The sequence below is a fragment of the Formica exsecta genome, unplaced genomic scaffold, assembly GCF_003651465.1.
Source record: "Formica exsecta isolate Colony F162 unplaced genomic scaffold, ASM365146v1 scaffold37, whole genome shotgun sequence".
Classification (NCBI taxonomy): domain Eukaryota; kingdom Metazoa; phylum Arthropoda; class Insecta; order Hymenoptera; family Formicidae; genus Formica; species Formica exsecta.
In genome coordinates, this window is record NW_021850941.1 from 2387565 (window position 1) to 2404973 (window position 17409).

Below are 17409 nucleotides of genomic sequence, written 5' to 3' on the forward strand. Positions count from 1 at the left end.
TCTATCTTTTTTTTTTTTTCCCCATAAACTTCTACGAGACCGTGAGTGCGCTCGGGGCGACCCTTGCCACCGAATTATCATATTATTTCTATTAGACAGCTCGCTACCCACAATTAACGCGGACGTATCAGGAAATTAACGAACCGAGACCACGAAGGGACGGAAGGGGGAGGGAAAAGGGGAGGGGGGAATAAGCCGTCGCGACGATACCGTCCTTTCTTTAATCCCTCCTCATTCCGCCTCGAATGAAGGAAACCTGTTCGCCGACAATAATGGGGTGAGAACGAGAAAGACAGAGACACAGAGAGAAAAGGATGAACGAAAAAAAAATGGAAAGCATCCTCGTGCGTTGTCCCGGGGGCTCGACAAAATGACGGAGGAACTTCTTACGAAAAGTTTTTTGCGGGTAGCCGACGAGGCTTCCGCTAATTAATGCGCGCTGCGCTGTCGGGGAGACGACCACGAATGAGCGCGCGCGCGCGCGCGCGCGAGCGGGATGGCGTGGATAATTGGAATTATGTGAAAAAGGCTGTTGTAAGAAAGGACGAGCGTGGAAGGCGTTTGAAAAAAAAGGCCACGTTGTCGTCACGTGACGGATGTAATTGACGATCGCGAAAAGGACCCTCGGACCGTCGACGTAATTGAATTCATTACTTGAAGAGCTCTTTTTTTCAACAATGCCAACCGTCGCTCAATATTTCGTATATGTATAATATAGTTGGGTCCCTATAAATTTTGATTCTCGATCGTCGTTAATGTTTTGGCTGTACAATAGCAGCAAAAAACTGTCAAAATTAAAAAAAAAACCATATTTCTTACGTTTATACTGTTTGAAAAATCAAATAAATAAATCCGGATTATAAAAAGAATTAAAGTATCATAAAATAATATGGTTTTTAACATCTTCGTAAAAGAAAATAGTTGTAATTAATATTCTTCCTAATTTATGACAAAAACTTTTGATCGCGAATACCCCCTAAAATCAACTGCAAGAAATACAAGAAAAAACGAGTAATTTGCAGAAAGAGAGGAAAGAGAGATAATATTTTTCTACAATTTTTTATAAATAACTTTTAAACGAGTAAGTGGATTTAAATCAAGTTTTCACAAATATTTATTAGATTTTTCTTAATATATGTGAAAATTTTTATTTCGTTGGCAATGTTTTTTCCTTGTCAAATTTGTCAATAAGTGCTATAATACGCGATTTTCCATAAAAATCAATACTAACTTTAAACTTAAATAATTTCCAAATTATTAAGAGAATTGTGTTTAAATTTTGTACAGATACTCAGAAGAAATAATAGAACAGTCTACGAAATATTTATACTTTTGTCAATGATTTGATATATTAACAATCAGCAAATTTGCAATAATCCCCAATAATAAATGCAAATTGTTCGTGTTTTATACGTATTTAGCGCGGAAACATTTTATCGCGCTTCTATAGTCGCGATGCTTCCAAATATAAGATTGTAGCCGTTTTTAAGAAACACCGCGTGGATTTTAATGCCACTCGCGGAAAACATTGGCGGGTTCTGTGCGAGATGGCACGCTACGTATCTAATCCACGAAGCGTTATGTAAATTTTATTATGCCGACTCGCGGTGTACCGGAACACGGGAATTTATCTCGCGATGGAGCCGAGAGTTACGGCTGTGTTTTCCATCGGTTACAGGTGTGTCTGATTTTCTGTAGCTGGCATCGAGGCACCGAATGGGAATTGATCGATTATGCTAACTGTCGGCATGAACGAATGGCGAGAGAAAAAGAGACAGAGAGAAACGATAGAGAGTCATGAAATGCAGCATACCAGCCGTCATCACGAAAAGTTGAGAATGAAATCTTGCAGCACAAAATGTCAGACAAAGGTGTAAAGTGTTTCGGAGATTTCAGAGCTCTAAAAAGGATTCTTAAAAGCAGATGCTTCGAACAATGTACAACAAAAGATGCGCAGAAATTGCTCATAAATATTCGCAATGTATTTCAATCCAGCTTTCGATGACTCGCGAAATTTTTGTATATGTGAAAGTACCCGAATACTTCTAATATATATATAAAAATGTGGGAAATATTGACAATAAAAATACAGGAAAAAATATAAATATAAATCCCAGCAAGAAAGAATCATTCAAACGATGCCGGAAAATATAATTGTTTCTGTATCATGAAAAATACAAGAGATATTCTTGTGTCCGTCTTAGCGTTTCCTATAATCGATCAAATGGTGTCGAGGAATAGATATGTCATTCTGATAATCCTTACGAATCGTGCAGGCCACACCAAAAGAAACGCGAAAGAGAGACGGTAAGATATCTTCGTGAAACGAACGTGTCTCTTTTCTATCTCCCTCTTCTCCGACTAGACGCGGTGCTCTTTCAAAACAGATGAATAAAATTATTATGATAAGACCTCGATTAATTTCAAGCAGTGAAACTCCGGTAGTCGCCCAGCCGCGTAAGCCAGGCTCTGAATAGGCTTACGTAGCGGCTGGATGTATATTCCGCGACCTCTCCTCTTTTCTGCTCTCTTCTCCTTTCCCCTGATCACCACTCCGTCCGTCGTTCATACGTTTCTAAAGACCGTAGAATCCTTGAATCGTGAGCGAGTGCGAGACGCAGAATCGGCGGTCATTAATATTGTCGGATTAAACGGCCGCGTGCATTAATCCGGCCCCGAAAACGAAATCCTATTTCACGTCCCGGGCCTTCGGGGGTTTCTTGTTTCGGAATGTCAGTTTCATTAGAGTCGTTCGTGATCGAGAAAACGATTAAAACAAGGGGCGGGAGAGAAGAGGTAGACTCGAGAGCGAGCAAAGTGTCGAGAAAAAAATATTCTCGCGCTCGGAGAAGAATTTCGGATACTTTTCGGCGGTCATTTATCACGGCGTCGAGATCGCCAAGTATTGCATAGACGTTCTCCGTCTCTCTCTTTCTCTATCTGCATTTAAAATAATTTCGATTAATCGTCTCGTGGAAATATGCAAGAATGAAAAATACTAACGTTTTTTTTTTTAGCATTTCCAAGTATTCACCGTTTATATTTGGCATATGTTTGAATGTTCTAGGAATGCCCACGCGATCGACATAATGGAACGAAAATAGAAAGTGCAAACACACGCACAGAGCGCACCCCGCAGAGCTTCTTTTTCTACCTGAATGCGCACAAGGGCGGTATGTGTCGCCGACTGATACGCGTCGTATTTATTGTCGGCTGTCGGCCGACAAATAGTACGATTAATCCTACAAATGCTTTATTGTTCAATATCACTTTCTAGAGAGACATGCGAATTATTCTTACCGTGAGAAATTTCCCCTACCCTGAGATTACATGTCGGCAATGTGCCCGTATCGCAACGAAGCCCGCATTCTTCCATCAATTTTGCGACAAAAGCCTCTCTTGTTACAACTATTTCTAGCTAGCTGCCGTTAACTGTGAGCTATTAAAATATTGCTTTCAATTTATTCCGCATTACAATATATACAGGATTGTAAATCATAATGTATTTTATAAGGAATATTAAAAACGATCGAATATTTTTTTAAGATTGTACGTAAAAATCAACATTTTTTTTTACGTTTTGTTTTCTATTTTTAATATCGATGTAGAACCGTACTTCCAAAAAGTTGGGAAGTGACACTTATAACACCGTTACCGTTACAGTTACTTTTTTTGGAAACTATAACAGTTACTTCTTTTCCTGTTACAAAAAAAAAAAGGAACTGTTATAGTTCCCAAAAAGAGCAACTGTAACGGTAACAGCGTTACAAATTTCATCTGTAACGGGGAAAGTTACATTTTTTTTTTGACAACGAATAACGAATTCCACAGTCATTTTCATCATTACTTTTCGTACCTATACGGCATAATTTTCGCGCAAACAAACACACGTAAAGAACATTAAATTCTTTAAGAAATTAACAAATAATCTCGATAAAATTTAAAGCAGATATAATTTTTATAATCTTTTATAATTAAAAATAAATTTGATCCGTAAATTAGCGTATTACGTTAGGATTTTGAAATTGCATAAAGTTAAAAATGCAAAAAGAGTGATTTCGGCTATATTATCAGTTAGCATTACCTTCGTGCTTGCACCGGATTTTTTTTATATACTGTAGCTGGGAAGCAGTTTATCGAGCAGAAAGAACGTAATTCGATGTTATATCCTTTACACCTTATCTTTCCTGCTTACCCGAACATGAAGTCTTCCGTGAAACGTTAGGAACAATATATGTCTCAGGGACAAAGATATCGACGTAAACATGTCCGTAGAAAATTTCTCGAAAGTCATTCGACATTTTACGATCTCATTGAGCACGACAAGTGTGGCCTAGAATTTTAGCGATCGTATAGTCGTATAGGTTCACGATCATCCTTGATAAAAAGTAGTTTGCTCCACCGATCGCGTCGCTGCACATTCAGATCGATTTTCGATTGTAACAGGAGAATGTAGGGGAGGGAAAGGGGTTTATTAATTCTAAATTGTGAATTTGCGTGCAGTTTTAAAAATCACGTAAATTATATAATCAAATATACGCGCACACAATTATACAATTATATATGTATATATATATATATATATTTATTTATTTATTTATTTATTGTATAATTTTTTTATGTCATATTTTGCCTTCAAGAGGTTTTAATATATAGAATTATTACTAAATAAAAAACAAATAAATTACTGATTTAAAGGAAGTTTAAACACAATGAGAAAATAATTTATTACAAAGATTTTTATGATTAAATTAAAATTAAAATTTTAATTTAATTTAATTTAACATTTAAATTAATTTAACATTTTTTAAATTGATTGTTATTTTAATTGCAGTCGTTGCTAATTTTGAGAATATTGTTAGAAGAAATTCTTGCATCTCCCATCACCGTACACATTTCCAATTATATTATTAGAATTTACCATTACAATCAATATCTGGGCAAGCGCAACCGGAAAATATACACACAGGTATTCAAACACGGTAAATAATACGCCGATTTATCAGAGCATGCTCATTTTGGGAGAAACAACTACACGGAATTTGTTTCGATATCTTCATACGCTTACCCCATCATGAGTAAGCAAAAAATAACACTCTTTACCTGCGCGATCTCACCGCAAGGACGAAATCTTCGGCATACTTTGGCACTTTCCGCGGTGCGTTTCGCGGCTGAGCCAATTCGGGATCGGCTCCCCCTATCGAAAATCGACCGCAAAACGGAGCACACATCTGGCTGAGGCGGTCGATCCTGAAGAGGCGGAGGAGGAGAAGGAAGAATCGCAATCTCAAGTATTCTCGATGTTTGCCGCAGGAGTATCACGTTGCGCCTCACGTCTGGACGAGTTTACTCACGAACAGGCCGCACCGACTCGTTCGAGCGGATTTCTAGAGCGGCCCCGTTCAATTTGCACTTCATTTGCTTCAGATCGGGTTGCCCCTTCTTTTTTTGGCACGCGCAGCCGTATATACACACGTGCGGCACGCAAGTGTCCGACGAATCCTTCGGTGGATGTCTCTAGAAAAATCTTCCTCGAGGGAACCGTCGCGCGGATAACCCGCTCCGACGGACGCGCCGAGCGAATGAACGCTGCGCCACTGCCTCTATTCGTATGTCATCGATCTTTACAAAATTGATGCGTGCTGGCACGCCGTCGAAGCCATGCTTGCGAAATATATGGGCCACCGCAATCTTGAGATATCGTATAAAGCGTGGTAAATTGAAGTTGCTGTATGTATCGCGTATGGACCAGCCAAGCTTCACGAAAGGCTTCGCATTATTTAGCTTCACGAAGCATACACACAGAAAAATACATACTATATACAAATAAATATTACTTGTTTCAAGTATTTCATAAGTTCATATATCCGCAAATCTATCATAAGTTTATCATAAGCATCAAATTTATTCAAAATATATTCTGAATCCTAATAAATTTAATATTTCAATCAAGAATATTAAATTATATAATTGAAAGAAATACATTAAATTTTTCTGATCTAATAAATTTTCTTACATTAAATTAACCATATCTGACTTTTCTTCGATAAAATTTTATAATATTCTTCAAAAGAAAATATTTACTTTTTTTGAGTACATGATAATGAGTATTTCTAAAATTTGTGACAAGTTTATTTTAAGACTATTATTAAGAAAATATTCTTTGTTAAAGATAACTGTTACTTAAAAGAAGTAAAGTAAACTGAGTAATCATTTTACTTAGCAATAGAATAATATTTTTCTGTGTGTAATCTTGCGTTGTCGTGAGATGAGCGATGTGCATCTCTATGTTCGACGAGAAGTGAATAATTAGAGAAGATAGTGTGATTATAGATTTAATACATCGCACATGTGGTAGATGTATGTTTTTCTTTGTGACAATTTGTCTTTACATCAGCAGCGTAATTGCTAGTTGAGTTTTCAGCTTTCGAAAGGTCATCGATTTCACGACCGTTCGTCCGTTTTCTCGCCGTTAGATCGCGATGAAAGCTGCAGCTAGAACGTTTGCCCGATGATAAATAGCTTTTGAATCATTATTCATTTTCCAACACCCTCTGTGACGATAATCGAACGGATCCTCTTTTATTTTACAGAAATATCCGTGATTGACGGCGTCAGAAGTCTTTTAGAGACGAGATTTCACAATTTTCGTTCAATTTATTTTACGTCCAATTGACCAGACTGCTCATTCATTCATTTTCGAATCAAGTGTCAGAAGGAAATTGGCAGCCATATTGTCAAAGCAGACTATACATCAGACATTGTCTATTCGAGCTCTATTATATATATGTTAATTCATGGAACTCGCATTATAAATTTTCGATAGTATATTCCCTCGCATAAACACGCAGTAAAGACCCGCACCGCCGTCTCAACGGTATCGAACATATGCGTGACAACTGGTCACATTTTAAAATCCGGTCTTATTGTACGCATTTCCATTAGTAATTCTCGCCCACACACCACGCATTTTTACACCTCGCTTTAAAACGCAACGCTATAACGCGCCTCTACACGTGAACGTCGCCAAGGAGGTGTGAGTCTCATCCTGTGACGTACGCGATATACCCCCCGCTGTCTGCTTTTTCATGCCTAATCGCGAACGTCGTTCGCCTCGTGGGACCCAACGCGTGCCCGTGCCCGATGCAACGCACAACCGCATCATTACAAGATTCCTACGCAGACGGTGGAGGATCACGACCGGGTCCTGGCATTCGAAAGATACTGCTTGAAAACGCTCTTCAAAAATTTCATATTCGTAAACCTCAAGAGTAAATAATTCGACTAGAGAAAAAATAATAATGATTAAAGATAAGATAAAGAATAATTTAAAAAACCGCTTTATTCCTATAAAAATAAGAATCTTATAAAACTTCTAATCGCGATAAAATAGAACTAAAGAATATAACATCGAATTATGTTCTTTTTGCTCGTTAAACTGTCTCCTAACTATAATATATAAAGAGATTCCGGTGCAAACGCAAGAACAATTGTGATAATAATGCGCAATAAAATGCATCTGTGTAACAAAACCGTTGCACACATCAACATTTATGTATTATATAATTTAAAAATATTCAAGCATAATCCGTCGGAAAATGAGATCGAATAGATCGTTATCGAGTAGAAAAGTATCCTGTGTAATATATAAAAGTATGTGATTAAATATAAAAATTCAGAATTAAAAGTAGATACAAAATCACACAGAGAACCATATGAAAAAATGTGGTTTTTATTTATTATTTTTGCGATTGTCTAAGTTAGGTGTGCATGATGTACCAAAATTTTCGCAATTTTCGTTTAATTCAAATATTTCTTTATCTTTAAATAATCGGCGAAAAAAAAAAATATATATACATATATATATAAAACCTACAGCTCTAGAGGTAAGAATATTTTTTTTTTTTTAAACACGCGACTAACCCTTTCCTATTCTACTCTTTCGCGGACTAATATCCTTTATTTTTATTGAGTGCAAACCCGGTGAACCCTTTCAAATATGAAGTATACCACAAAAAGGGATCCGTTAGGTTAGTAAACGAACTGGTTAAACGGGAAAAATCGATCATTTCCAATGAAAGGGTTTACCATAGCATTGATTGCAACTTATAACTTCAACTCATAACCCTTCCAATCTGGCCACAGTGACCTAAACTCGGTTTTCGTGAAAAGATTAAAAAAAACGCATGCAACCCTTTTACGACCTTGAAACTTCTTGATTCTCGAAATCTCGTGCCGTAAAACGGTGAAAGTCGACATCATTGTACTGACAATTCTTTACGATTATTTTATGGCTCGAAAGTGGTAAAAATGTCCCGACCGATCGCCACAGTCACGAGAAAGGGTTTATGATTCTTTTCCACTCACATCGCGATTTTTAAGCTTTACAGCGGAGATTTTCCCTTTGAGCACTATCCCGTTATCCTTTACCCTTTCATGAACGCGTGACTTTTTCGTCGAGGTCGGCTCTTTTTTTATGGCTTTATTATGTCTATCTTGTGTTGCCGAGTGCCCTAACTGAATTCCTTCAAGAAACGAAGAGAAAAGGTTACCCCGTTCGAAAAAAATACTGCGTCTCGCAAAGTATTTGGTGGTTTAGACCATATCGACAATTTATCCCTATTGATTCAAAGCAGATTTCTACTGTCTGTCGTTTTTTTGTCCACAAGTCAAACGAAAGACTTTACGAAACTCCAAACCCTTTACTGAAATGGTTAAGTTAAAGGTCGAAATTGTTAGAAAAATATCTACGTTTGTTCACTGCTTTTCTATCGTTCGCAATAAATAGACGCAGAGATAGCTAATATAAACCGCTTTCTAACTACACAATGTATAGAAAGAAAATCTAATATATTTCTTCCTATTCTTATTTTTAGATATATTTTCACAAACAAGCAAAAGTTTCTAATCCATTACAATCGACTCGTTAACGTACAAAAAATAGAAGAGATAAGAAATAAATTTAAAATAAAAATGTCAAGAAAAGTGTGTCAAACTTTCAAAAGTAATGAACGCAAGCTATTTGCATTCTTGTATAACGTGCTGAGTCTGGAAAGGAATTGTAAGTTTCTACAATATCTTACATCAATACTAAGCAGCCCTAAATCAAATTTGTTTTAAAGGGTGTAATCCGATACGCACGTAAATTCAATCCATTTATTTTACGACTACCATGCCAATTTTTCCTTTAACAAAAATTTACATGCTTGCTAAGGCCAAACATCTGTTTTTATTTTACATAAATTTTAAAATGGCGAATGTTGTACTGACCGTAAAATTTCTAGGTTTCTGCAAAAATCTTAAAAACAATATAGACCATTCTCGAATTTCTTCATTGAATCAGATCTTAAAGGAATTCTCTTTGTTATAATAATATAACGTTGTTATTATTTTCTGTACAATGCAATTCAGGGAAAATAACCATCAATATTTCTTCGTAGAAAACAATTTAAATTATCTATATATCCCTTACAATATAAACGCATATTTGCTCTGATTGATAGCTTAACAATTTGTCTGTTATTATAGGATAAGCAAATAATGCCAGAAGCAATAATTCGAAGAGAGAAAAACGATCTTTGAATTATGCAGGATCTATGTAGTAACAGTTTCCATCCTCAGCCAATTACGATGCATTCGTGTGATTTTTTAAAATCACTTGCATTCTCTTAAATTCAATGAACGTCAACGCCTCGAGCTGACGAGTGGATAATAGCAGAACGAGGGAGACCCTTGGTCTAATTGCGCGAGTTCTGTCTGACATGCGTATCGCGTGGAGTTCCACAATTCCCTTTGCATGTTTGGAAACATAATCGGAGGATCGCGCAGTTGTCATAAATTATCGCAAAGCGTGACTATATCCGTGCATTCATTCGTCATTCCCTCGCGGCTAAAATTCGGTTGAAACGAAACGATTTCACGTCTCACAAATGTTCCTCCAAAATTCAAACTATGCACATAAATAATTTTATACCTATCTAGAGCACAATTTGAAATCTAGAAAAAAATTTTATGCTTCGGAGTATTTTAAAGAATCTAAAGATATATAGTTGCGTGATTAAAAATATTTAAAAATTTCTTTCGCCGTTTTTCAATATTTGCTATTAAAATCTTTATTGATATCGAAAGGCTTTGTAATTGATCGCAAACGTAATCACGAAAAAGACTCGTAACAGTTCGGCCTTGTGACACGTGCAATAACTCGAAACATCCGTCTATTTATTTACACATTATCTCGTGTAACCTTACCTAAAATATGTGGGCACAATTAGTTTTGTTGTACGTACAATAAGAGGTGTAAGAAAGAATAAAATCAAAAGAAAAACGGAGAATCGAAAACTTTTGAATACTTAACGGAAAAAAAATTCCTCGAAGCATAGTCTTCAATATAATAAAAAGAATAGCCAAAAGCGAAGTGAAAATAATTCAAGAAAAATGAAAGACCATTTTTCAGCCGTAAGCAAATATTTCATACCAACAGGTCACAGTATGATCGCGTTTATAATATGTATGTAACAATCAAGACCGTATTTTTTGACATTGACAATGAAAATAAATTGCCGTGTCAGCGAGCGCATTTATTGTACGCAAAAAAATCTCAAAGGACTAATAACTGCCTATACTAACATTCGAGAAAAGAGACCGCATTCGGTAAAAAACGTTTCATGATAAAATAACGTCCAATGTTCGAAAGAGTAAATTTTTTTAACAACGAAGTAGGCGCAATGACATGAAAAAAAAAAGAACAGTCACGATTCTAGCAAAATAGTAAGATACAATGAAAGAATTGACGTATAAGAACTCGAAACGTGCATATCTATTAATTTTCGATTCACATATCTGTGATATCCTAATAAGAGAAGCTAGGAATCGCGCGAGAAGACAGATCGTTATAGGATCAATTTTCTCAATCGACGGAACTTCCTGCAACGAGCGGGGGCAATTACAGTTTTGTCGTACGCGCCGTGAGTGGGTACAAGAAAGGCGGAATCGAGAGAAAAACAGAATGAATAATGCGAGGGTTACGAGCTGTGCTGGCGAAATCAGATTATTGCAGCACACTCGATGTGCTTGAATACTACACCACGAGAACGGAGTACTTTTGCTCGTTGCTCGATTTCTTTATTTTTGTCGGGCGGTGTAATAAAGTACGGGCGAGCGCGAGGGTTGGAAGGAGGAGGGGGAGGGGAGGAGGAGGGTCGCGGATCCCTAATCTGATATCTGGACGGAAGGGGAGCGAATATTAATGTTCGTTTGCCGCGAGCAAAGCCGATGCCGCCTCGCGAGCGCTTTTATGCGGCCACCACCGGCTCACGGGCCCCGCCAGGCAATGCCCGAGCACCCCATAAAGCTAATGAGTCACGCCGGGTTCACGAAGGCCGTAGGTCCCGGCTAACAGGTGCCGCTATAACTACCGGGATACTCACGCGCAAGCACAACGTTTATCTCGTACGTTAATCTCTATCGTTTATCCTCTCTGTTTGTATATTGCAAAATGCTCATGCGATCTTTATCAGAGCCCGAATTGAATTTCCACGTTTGAAGAGTGTAAATCATACAATGGTGGGCATTTTTGGAGTGTGTGTGTGTATGCAGACTATTAAAATATAATTAAATAGTTTCGTTCAAATAGAATATATTACTTGAATACGTATTCTTTTATCGGTTGAAATCTGATATCGCGTACAGGCAGTAGCGCGATGCGTATAAGGAAAGAATTCATAAACGATCGGTACAAAAACTACCGCATAAATTTTACATAATCTTATCAAAAGTTACAACATGTGTGATAAAATGGTCATAAGTTCCTTGACTGACAAAATGCTATTCGTCTACCGATATCATTCGTCTACTTCACCGGCCATTAGTTATCGCTTGACCATGAATTGACACGTTGTTTATTAGAGCTTATCGATATGTAGTCTTATGTAAGCGAGCGCCAACGTCGTGGAAGGACAACTGCTTCGTAAATTTGTGAAATTTATCGTAGTGTAGTTTCGACGAAAGAGCGCGAAAGGAAAATAGAATTATCTCAACTGAAAAGATTGCTCCCACGATTACTGGCACGATTGCTCCCACGATATCTACGTGACCCGACGCCGCGGCCCACGATCAGGCATCCCGCTAGACCGTGGGGGAAGAGCAGAGGGAAGGGGCACGTAAATCGGAGAGTTCGTGGAAGCGCAGTAGGTGCGACGAGTCTTGCTTCCCCGGATGGTCGAGGCTCGTGTCCTCTCGCGCGCGAGAGAGCAGAACGGCGGCACCATACGAGGTAACCGACAAAGGGACAGAAAGAGAGAGAGAGAGAGAGAGAGGGAGAGAAGGAGAAAGAAAAAGACCGTCAAAGCATGATACGAAACGACGCAAACAGGATGGAGAGAACGAAAAACGAACAAGGATAGCGAAGAGAGACAGCGCGCGTGACTTCGTCTACCTGTCTACCTACACAGAGAAGGACAAAGGCGTGCCGCCAATCACGTGACCAGGATTCGATGCGGCGTACGACAAAACTGCGCCGATTGGACCAGTCTGGCTCCCACCATGAGACTTTGTCGAGGATGAGCGTGCCGCGCACGTCGCTCGTATGAATGGTGGGAGTGTAACGTCATTCTACTTCAAGCTTTCGAGCCGTGCGGGCGCGTGACCGTGAGCCAGAGCGTGATGCGAGGAGATATGCGTGAATGTGGCGGTGGCAATTATGAAAGGAAAAGGATGGGCGATGAAAGATCGAGAAATTTATACGCGCTCTATTGGTAGTGACATATGCAATTGACATTATGTACCTTTTTCTGAAAGAATGCATCCTATCTTTGTAGTTTAAAGGAGATAGATAATTGTGACCATTTTATTTAATTCTATATATTTTTATATTAATTTTAAATTAAATATTAAAATTTTAAACTAGCCAAATCAACATTAATGACATATTTAAATGTGTAATTAAATTTGGTGAGAAATAATAAAAATTGGTGAGAATGTGTAATAATGAATTTCACTCCACTGAGGTAATTTAGATTATTACTTTATCTTTTTCTTGTACAAATCCAAGATTAAAAAATTGCACGCTTTAAAATTATAAATAGTAGATCTTATAAGAGTGATAACTATGTAATTGACGGTTATTACTCCGAAATAATTGTGCGATACATGAAAATGTGTTGATTTATTAAATATCAAAATATAAAATCATTAAAATGATACCATTTTTAAAATTTTATTCAGATTTAATGCAAAAAGATTCGCCGACATTGTGCTTCCATCTACCGGTGGAAGCTATAAATTTTTTTCGCTAGACCAACGTTGATCAAAAGCTGGACTGCACAAGTTATCTTGCCACTGTAGATATGCGCAATTTTCAAGTTGTACCGTCTAATCTTAGCAATAACAGTTTGAACTTTAGAGGAATATTTTTAGAGGAATATTTCGATAGCTAAAAGTTTTCGCTCTCTCTCTCGCAAGCTTGAAAAGTTTATTAGCAAAACTGCTGGGGGAGATGTGACTAGACTATAAAATATAATTTTTATCTTAGACAACAGAGATATATAATGCCAAGAAAAGGCAACGACATATGAAACGAGTTGAAAAATGTATTGAGCGCGATAATATTTGTCGTACTATAGTCTACAAGCGCCGCTCTTATCAGACAGACATCGCAGTACATATTACTACGTTTGCACAGAGACTAGTTATATCCAGCTTAATCATTCGTCGCTATAATCATAAAGCAAACACAAGACGTTACATAAGTAAGAATATCTACCGTCTCTAGTAACTTATTTCCTGCCGCAGTTATCATCATTACAAGGAACATCATTACTTCCTATTTGCCCAATTAATCTCTCCGCGCGATAAAATAAATCGTTCTACGCAACTTTCTTTCGAAACTTAAAATTCAATTATAATTTAAAGACAGCCTAGAAAAATAGAGGCAGCGCGAAGAATACTAAACGATATATGACGGTTCGTCGAAATATTTGCACGAAACCATCCGCGCGCCGTCCAAACAATCAACATACTGAAAGATCCGGCGCGAGATCGATGCGGTCGTATTTCAGACGGTGCGTATACGCGTTCGCGCGTATATGTTTGCGATGGCCGAGATAAATGCGTTGCCGCGCGTTTAATCGGTCGCCAAGTAGAAAGAGCAATTTCGAAAGGCACAAATACAGACGGGGAGGGAGCACGAGGCACGTGCCGGAGCTATGCGCGTGCGTCAGCTCGTGCGTCGTTATTCCGCACACACGGTGGCACTCGACTGCTATGTATTTTCGAGGAACGTGATATAAGCTCCGATGACGTTCGCGATGAACGTCACGCGTCCGCGTCGGAATTACCATCACCGAGCGCGATCAACGCCAACCAGTTCTAATGGCCTTTGCAGAGACGGCGAGACTAATCGCCGATCCGTGGAAATGTTGCGTCTCATTGTTTCTCGTTCTCTAGGTGCAGCAAAGAATTTTATTTCTCGTACGAGCTTATGTAAACAGCGTCATCATCGCGGATAGAATGTATAAATAATTTCAGATCAGAAGTATTCAAAATTGATAATAACCGATGACTTATGGAAGATTGCTACATAATTATATCAATAATGTACTTTAATGATAAAGAATAAAAATGACCAAATGAGCAATCAAGTGAAATCGACCGAAGTTACAAAAGAGCGATCGGAAATTCCATTGGAAATCACGGACGTCAATCTCGTCAGCAAAGTTCGATCGACTCACGGACTTGGAAGGATCCCAAGGGGGGTCCCAGTCGTCGGTGGTGCGCGCGCCACAGAGGGGACCCCGAAGTCCGGAGTGGGGGGGCCTTAAAGGGTGCCGTCAGAATTCGATGGTAGGAGTAAGCCAGCGTCACGCGCTAAGTCTCCCCACTCGTTGCTCTCGCCACTGAATACCCCACCACCAAGGACCAGCACTAAGCATTCCATCGGCATGCCACGCTCCGACGGCACGATAGAAGACGTTCGTCTCTCGTCGAGTTAGTCGAGCTCTGACGCCAGTCGTGAGCGGTCGCACTTTTGGCGGCATTTGACGAGAAGAAACGATTGAGAAAGAGCGCACACTCTTGTTTCACATTCGTACCGCGGTTCCTTCAATTGATCCGTGCATCGATTGACAGCTAGAGAGAGAGAGAGAGAGAGAGAGAGAAGGAGGCACCGAGCGCAACGGACTTGGATTATCAGTGAAGTGATTGACTTGGGTTATACATATACAATTAGTGCTTTCACGTCGGCGGAGATTATTTGACTTGGAAATTTTCCGCGGGTTCAGTGATACTGAAAATAAATAAAAAATAAATAATGGTGACCGGAGTGGGTGCCACGATGCCGACGGGAGGAGTTACCGTAGGTGCAACACCACCCGCGCAACACGTGCCACAGGAAGCTGGTCAGCCTCCGGCACAAACTACTCCGACTACCACAACGACTACGAGGAGATCTGGAGAAAATCGACGGGTTAGTGTCACCTCTTATTGTCAGATATCAAAAAAATTTCTTTTCTTCGATCTTCCATTCAACACCGCGTTACAATTCTTTACACTTGAAGCAATTGATCTGGATTTGTCATGATACAGAAGAAAATTATGATTAGTTACATATTACAAAATTAATGCTCACTATGATAAAATTATTTTCTCTTTAATTATGAAATACTCGAACGAGATAAATTGGCATATTTAATATTTTGAGTAAAATCAACTCGAAATGAAATAGAACATCACTCGATTCATACTTCGCATTTGCTCTTCTTAAAAAGAGATTGTCAATAAGCTTCAATAATTTCTTAGTCATCGGTTCACAATAATTATGTTAAGTTTTGTGAGACGAGAAAAATTTTATAACTCTATACAAAAGAAAAAGAATAACCTTCTTAAAGTTCAGCAATGTCATATAACGATAGCGCCTTTCAGTTATTTTTGAGATCCCGAAATACACGTATTATTAGATAAAAATGAAAAAAAATGAAACGGAAAGAAAAAGAATAAAAGGAGACTGTCATAAAAAAATGGCATAAAATAACGGTTACTTTTGTTAATCATTGTGAAAATGACCATTAGAGACTTGCGTTAGACTGTTGTAATCTCAATGATAAACCGTTATTAGAAGACCCTTCATAAACCCGAGGTGTTTCTTCCTTTTTGAATTTTTTTCGACGTGGCACTTTATTGTTTTCGGCGCATTCATCGATATACGTTTCTAACTTTGTTTCTGAGCGATCGAATTTTATGAGATTTCTAACTATTATTTCGGGATATTTCTGTTTACAGAGCAATAAACCCATTATGGAAAAAAGGCGCCGAGCCCGTATCAACAGCAGTTTAAACGACCTGAAAACCCTCGTATTGGAATCTATGAAAAAAGACGTAAGTATCCTGCTATTTTTTACTTTGTATAGAACATATTTTTCACAAGGACACAATAGTAAACAAATATTAAAAAATTTCTAATTTTTTTGAAATTTTAATATAAAAAATAAATTTCTTGAAAACTATCTTTTATTCCAGCTTTTTATTTTTTTCTCTCTCTATTTCCCAATTTTATATATTCTACGCATTCTATTAATATTTCATCGATCAGATCGTCTAATCGTCTTTTTTCGTTCTTTCTGTTACAGCCGGCAAGACATTCGAAGCTTGAGAAGGCTGACATTTTGGAATTGACCGTCAAGCATTTGGAAAACCTTCAACGGCAGCAGGTTGCCATGGCCGCCGCGACAGATCCGAACATTCTCAACAAATTCCGCGCTGGTTACACGGAATGCGCCAGCGAAGTTAGCAAATTTCCCGGTTTGGATGCTTCGGTGAAGAGACGTCTGATAGCTCACTTGGCCTCATGTCTGGGTCCGGTTGAAACCAATACCAACAACGGCCAAACGACGACTCAGCAGCCTGTTCAACCGGCACCTCCGACGACGCAATTACAAGTGCATATCCTGCCTCAAGTTGACGCAACCCCGCGGATTCAAGTTCAGCAATCGAATGGCATTTTTTTTACTAATGCCAATGGCACCGGCCTGCAACTGGTCCCGACCAGACTGCCGAACGGCGACATTGCCCTGGTACTTCCGGCGGGAGCGAAAGCCGCGGGCCCGTCATCGCCGTCGTCATCTCCGGCGCCGAGCTCACCGTTACCAACTCTGATCCCGATCCCTCAGAGAACCGCCAGCACGGCATCTGCGTCATCATCGACCTCGTCCACCAGCTCGACGTCCACGTCAGCGGGGAGCCCGGTAGCGTTCGAGGGACCCCCTACGTCGTTTCGCGAGCAATCTACCACCTACAGCCCGGCCAACAGTCACAGAGATGTCGCGACATCCCCGGCGAATGGTTACACCAGCGACCCGGAGTTCGATCCACGCGTCTACAGTCCTCCCCTCCAAAAACCTCTCGCGCTCGTAATGAGGA

At 38.9% G+C, this 17409-nt stretch overlaps 1 protein-coding gene and 1 long non-coding RNA gene across 2 annotated transcripts in view; one reads left to right on the forward strand and one right to left on the reverse strand.

Annotated features, from left to right (window-relative positions):
• The window catches only part of LOC115239271, a 321179-nt gene that overhangs the window by 28218 nt on the left and 275552 nt on the right, over nt 1-17409 (reverse strand). The window lies entirely within an intron of this gene.
• Nucleotides 15067-17409, forward strand: part of LOC115239270 (protein hairy-like) — a 3179-nt gene continuing 836 nt past the window's right edge. The window contains exons 1-3 of the mRNA XM_029813709.1: nt 15067-15460; nt 16273-16368; nt 16620-17409. The exon at nt 16620-17409 is cut by the window's right edge and continues 836 nt beyond it. Of these exons, the coding sequence (XP_029669569.1) occupies nt 15305-15460; nt 16273-16368; nt 16620-17409 (1042 nt within the window). The 5' untranslated portion in view covers nt 15067-15304. The remainder of the gene's footprint in view (nt 15461-16272; nt 16369-16619) is intronic.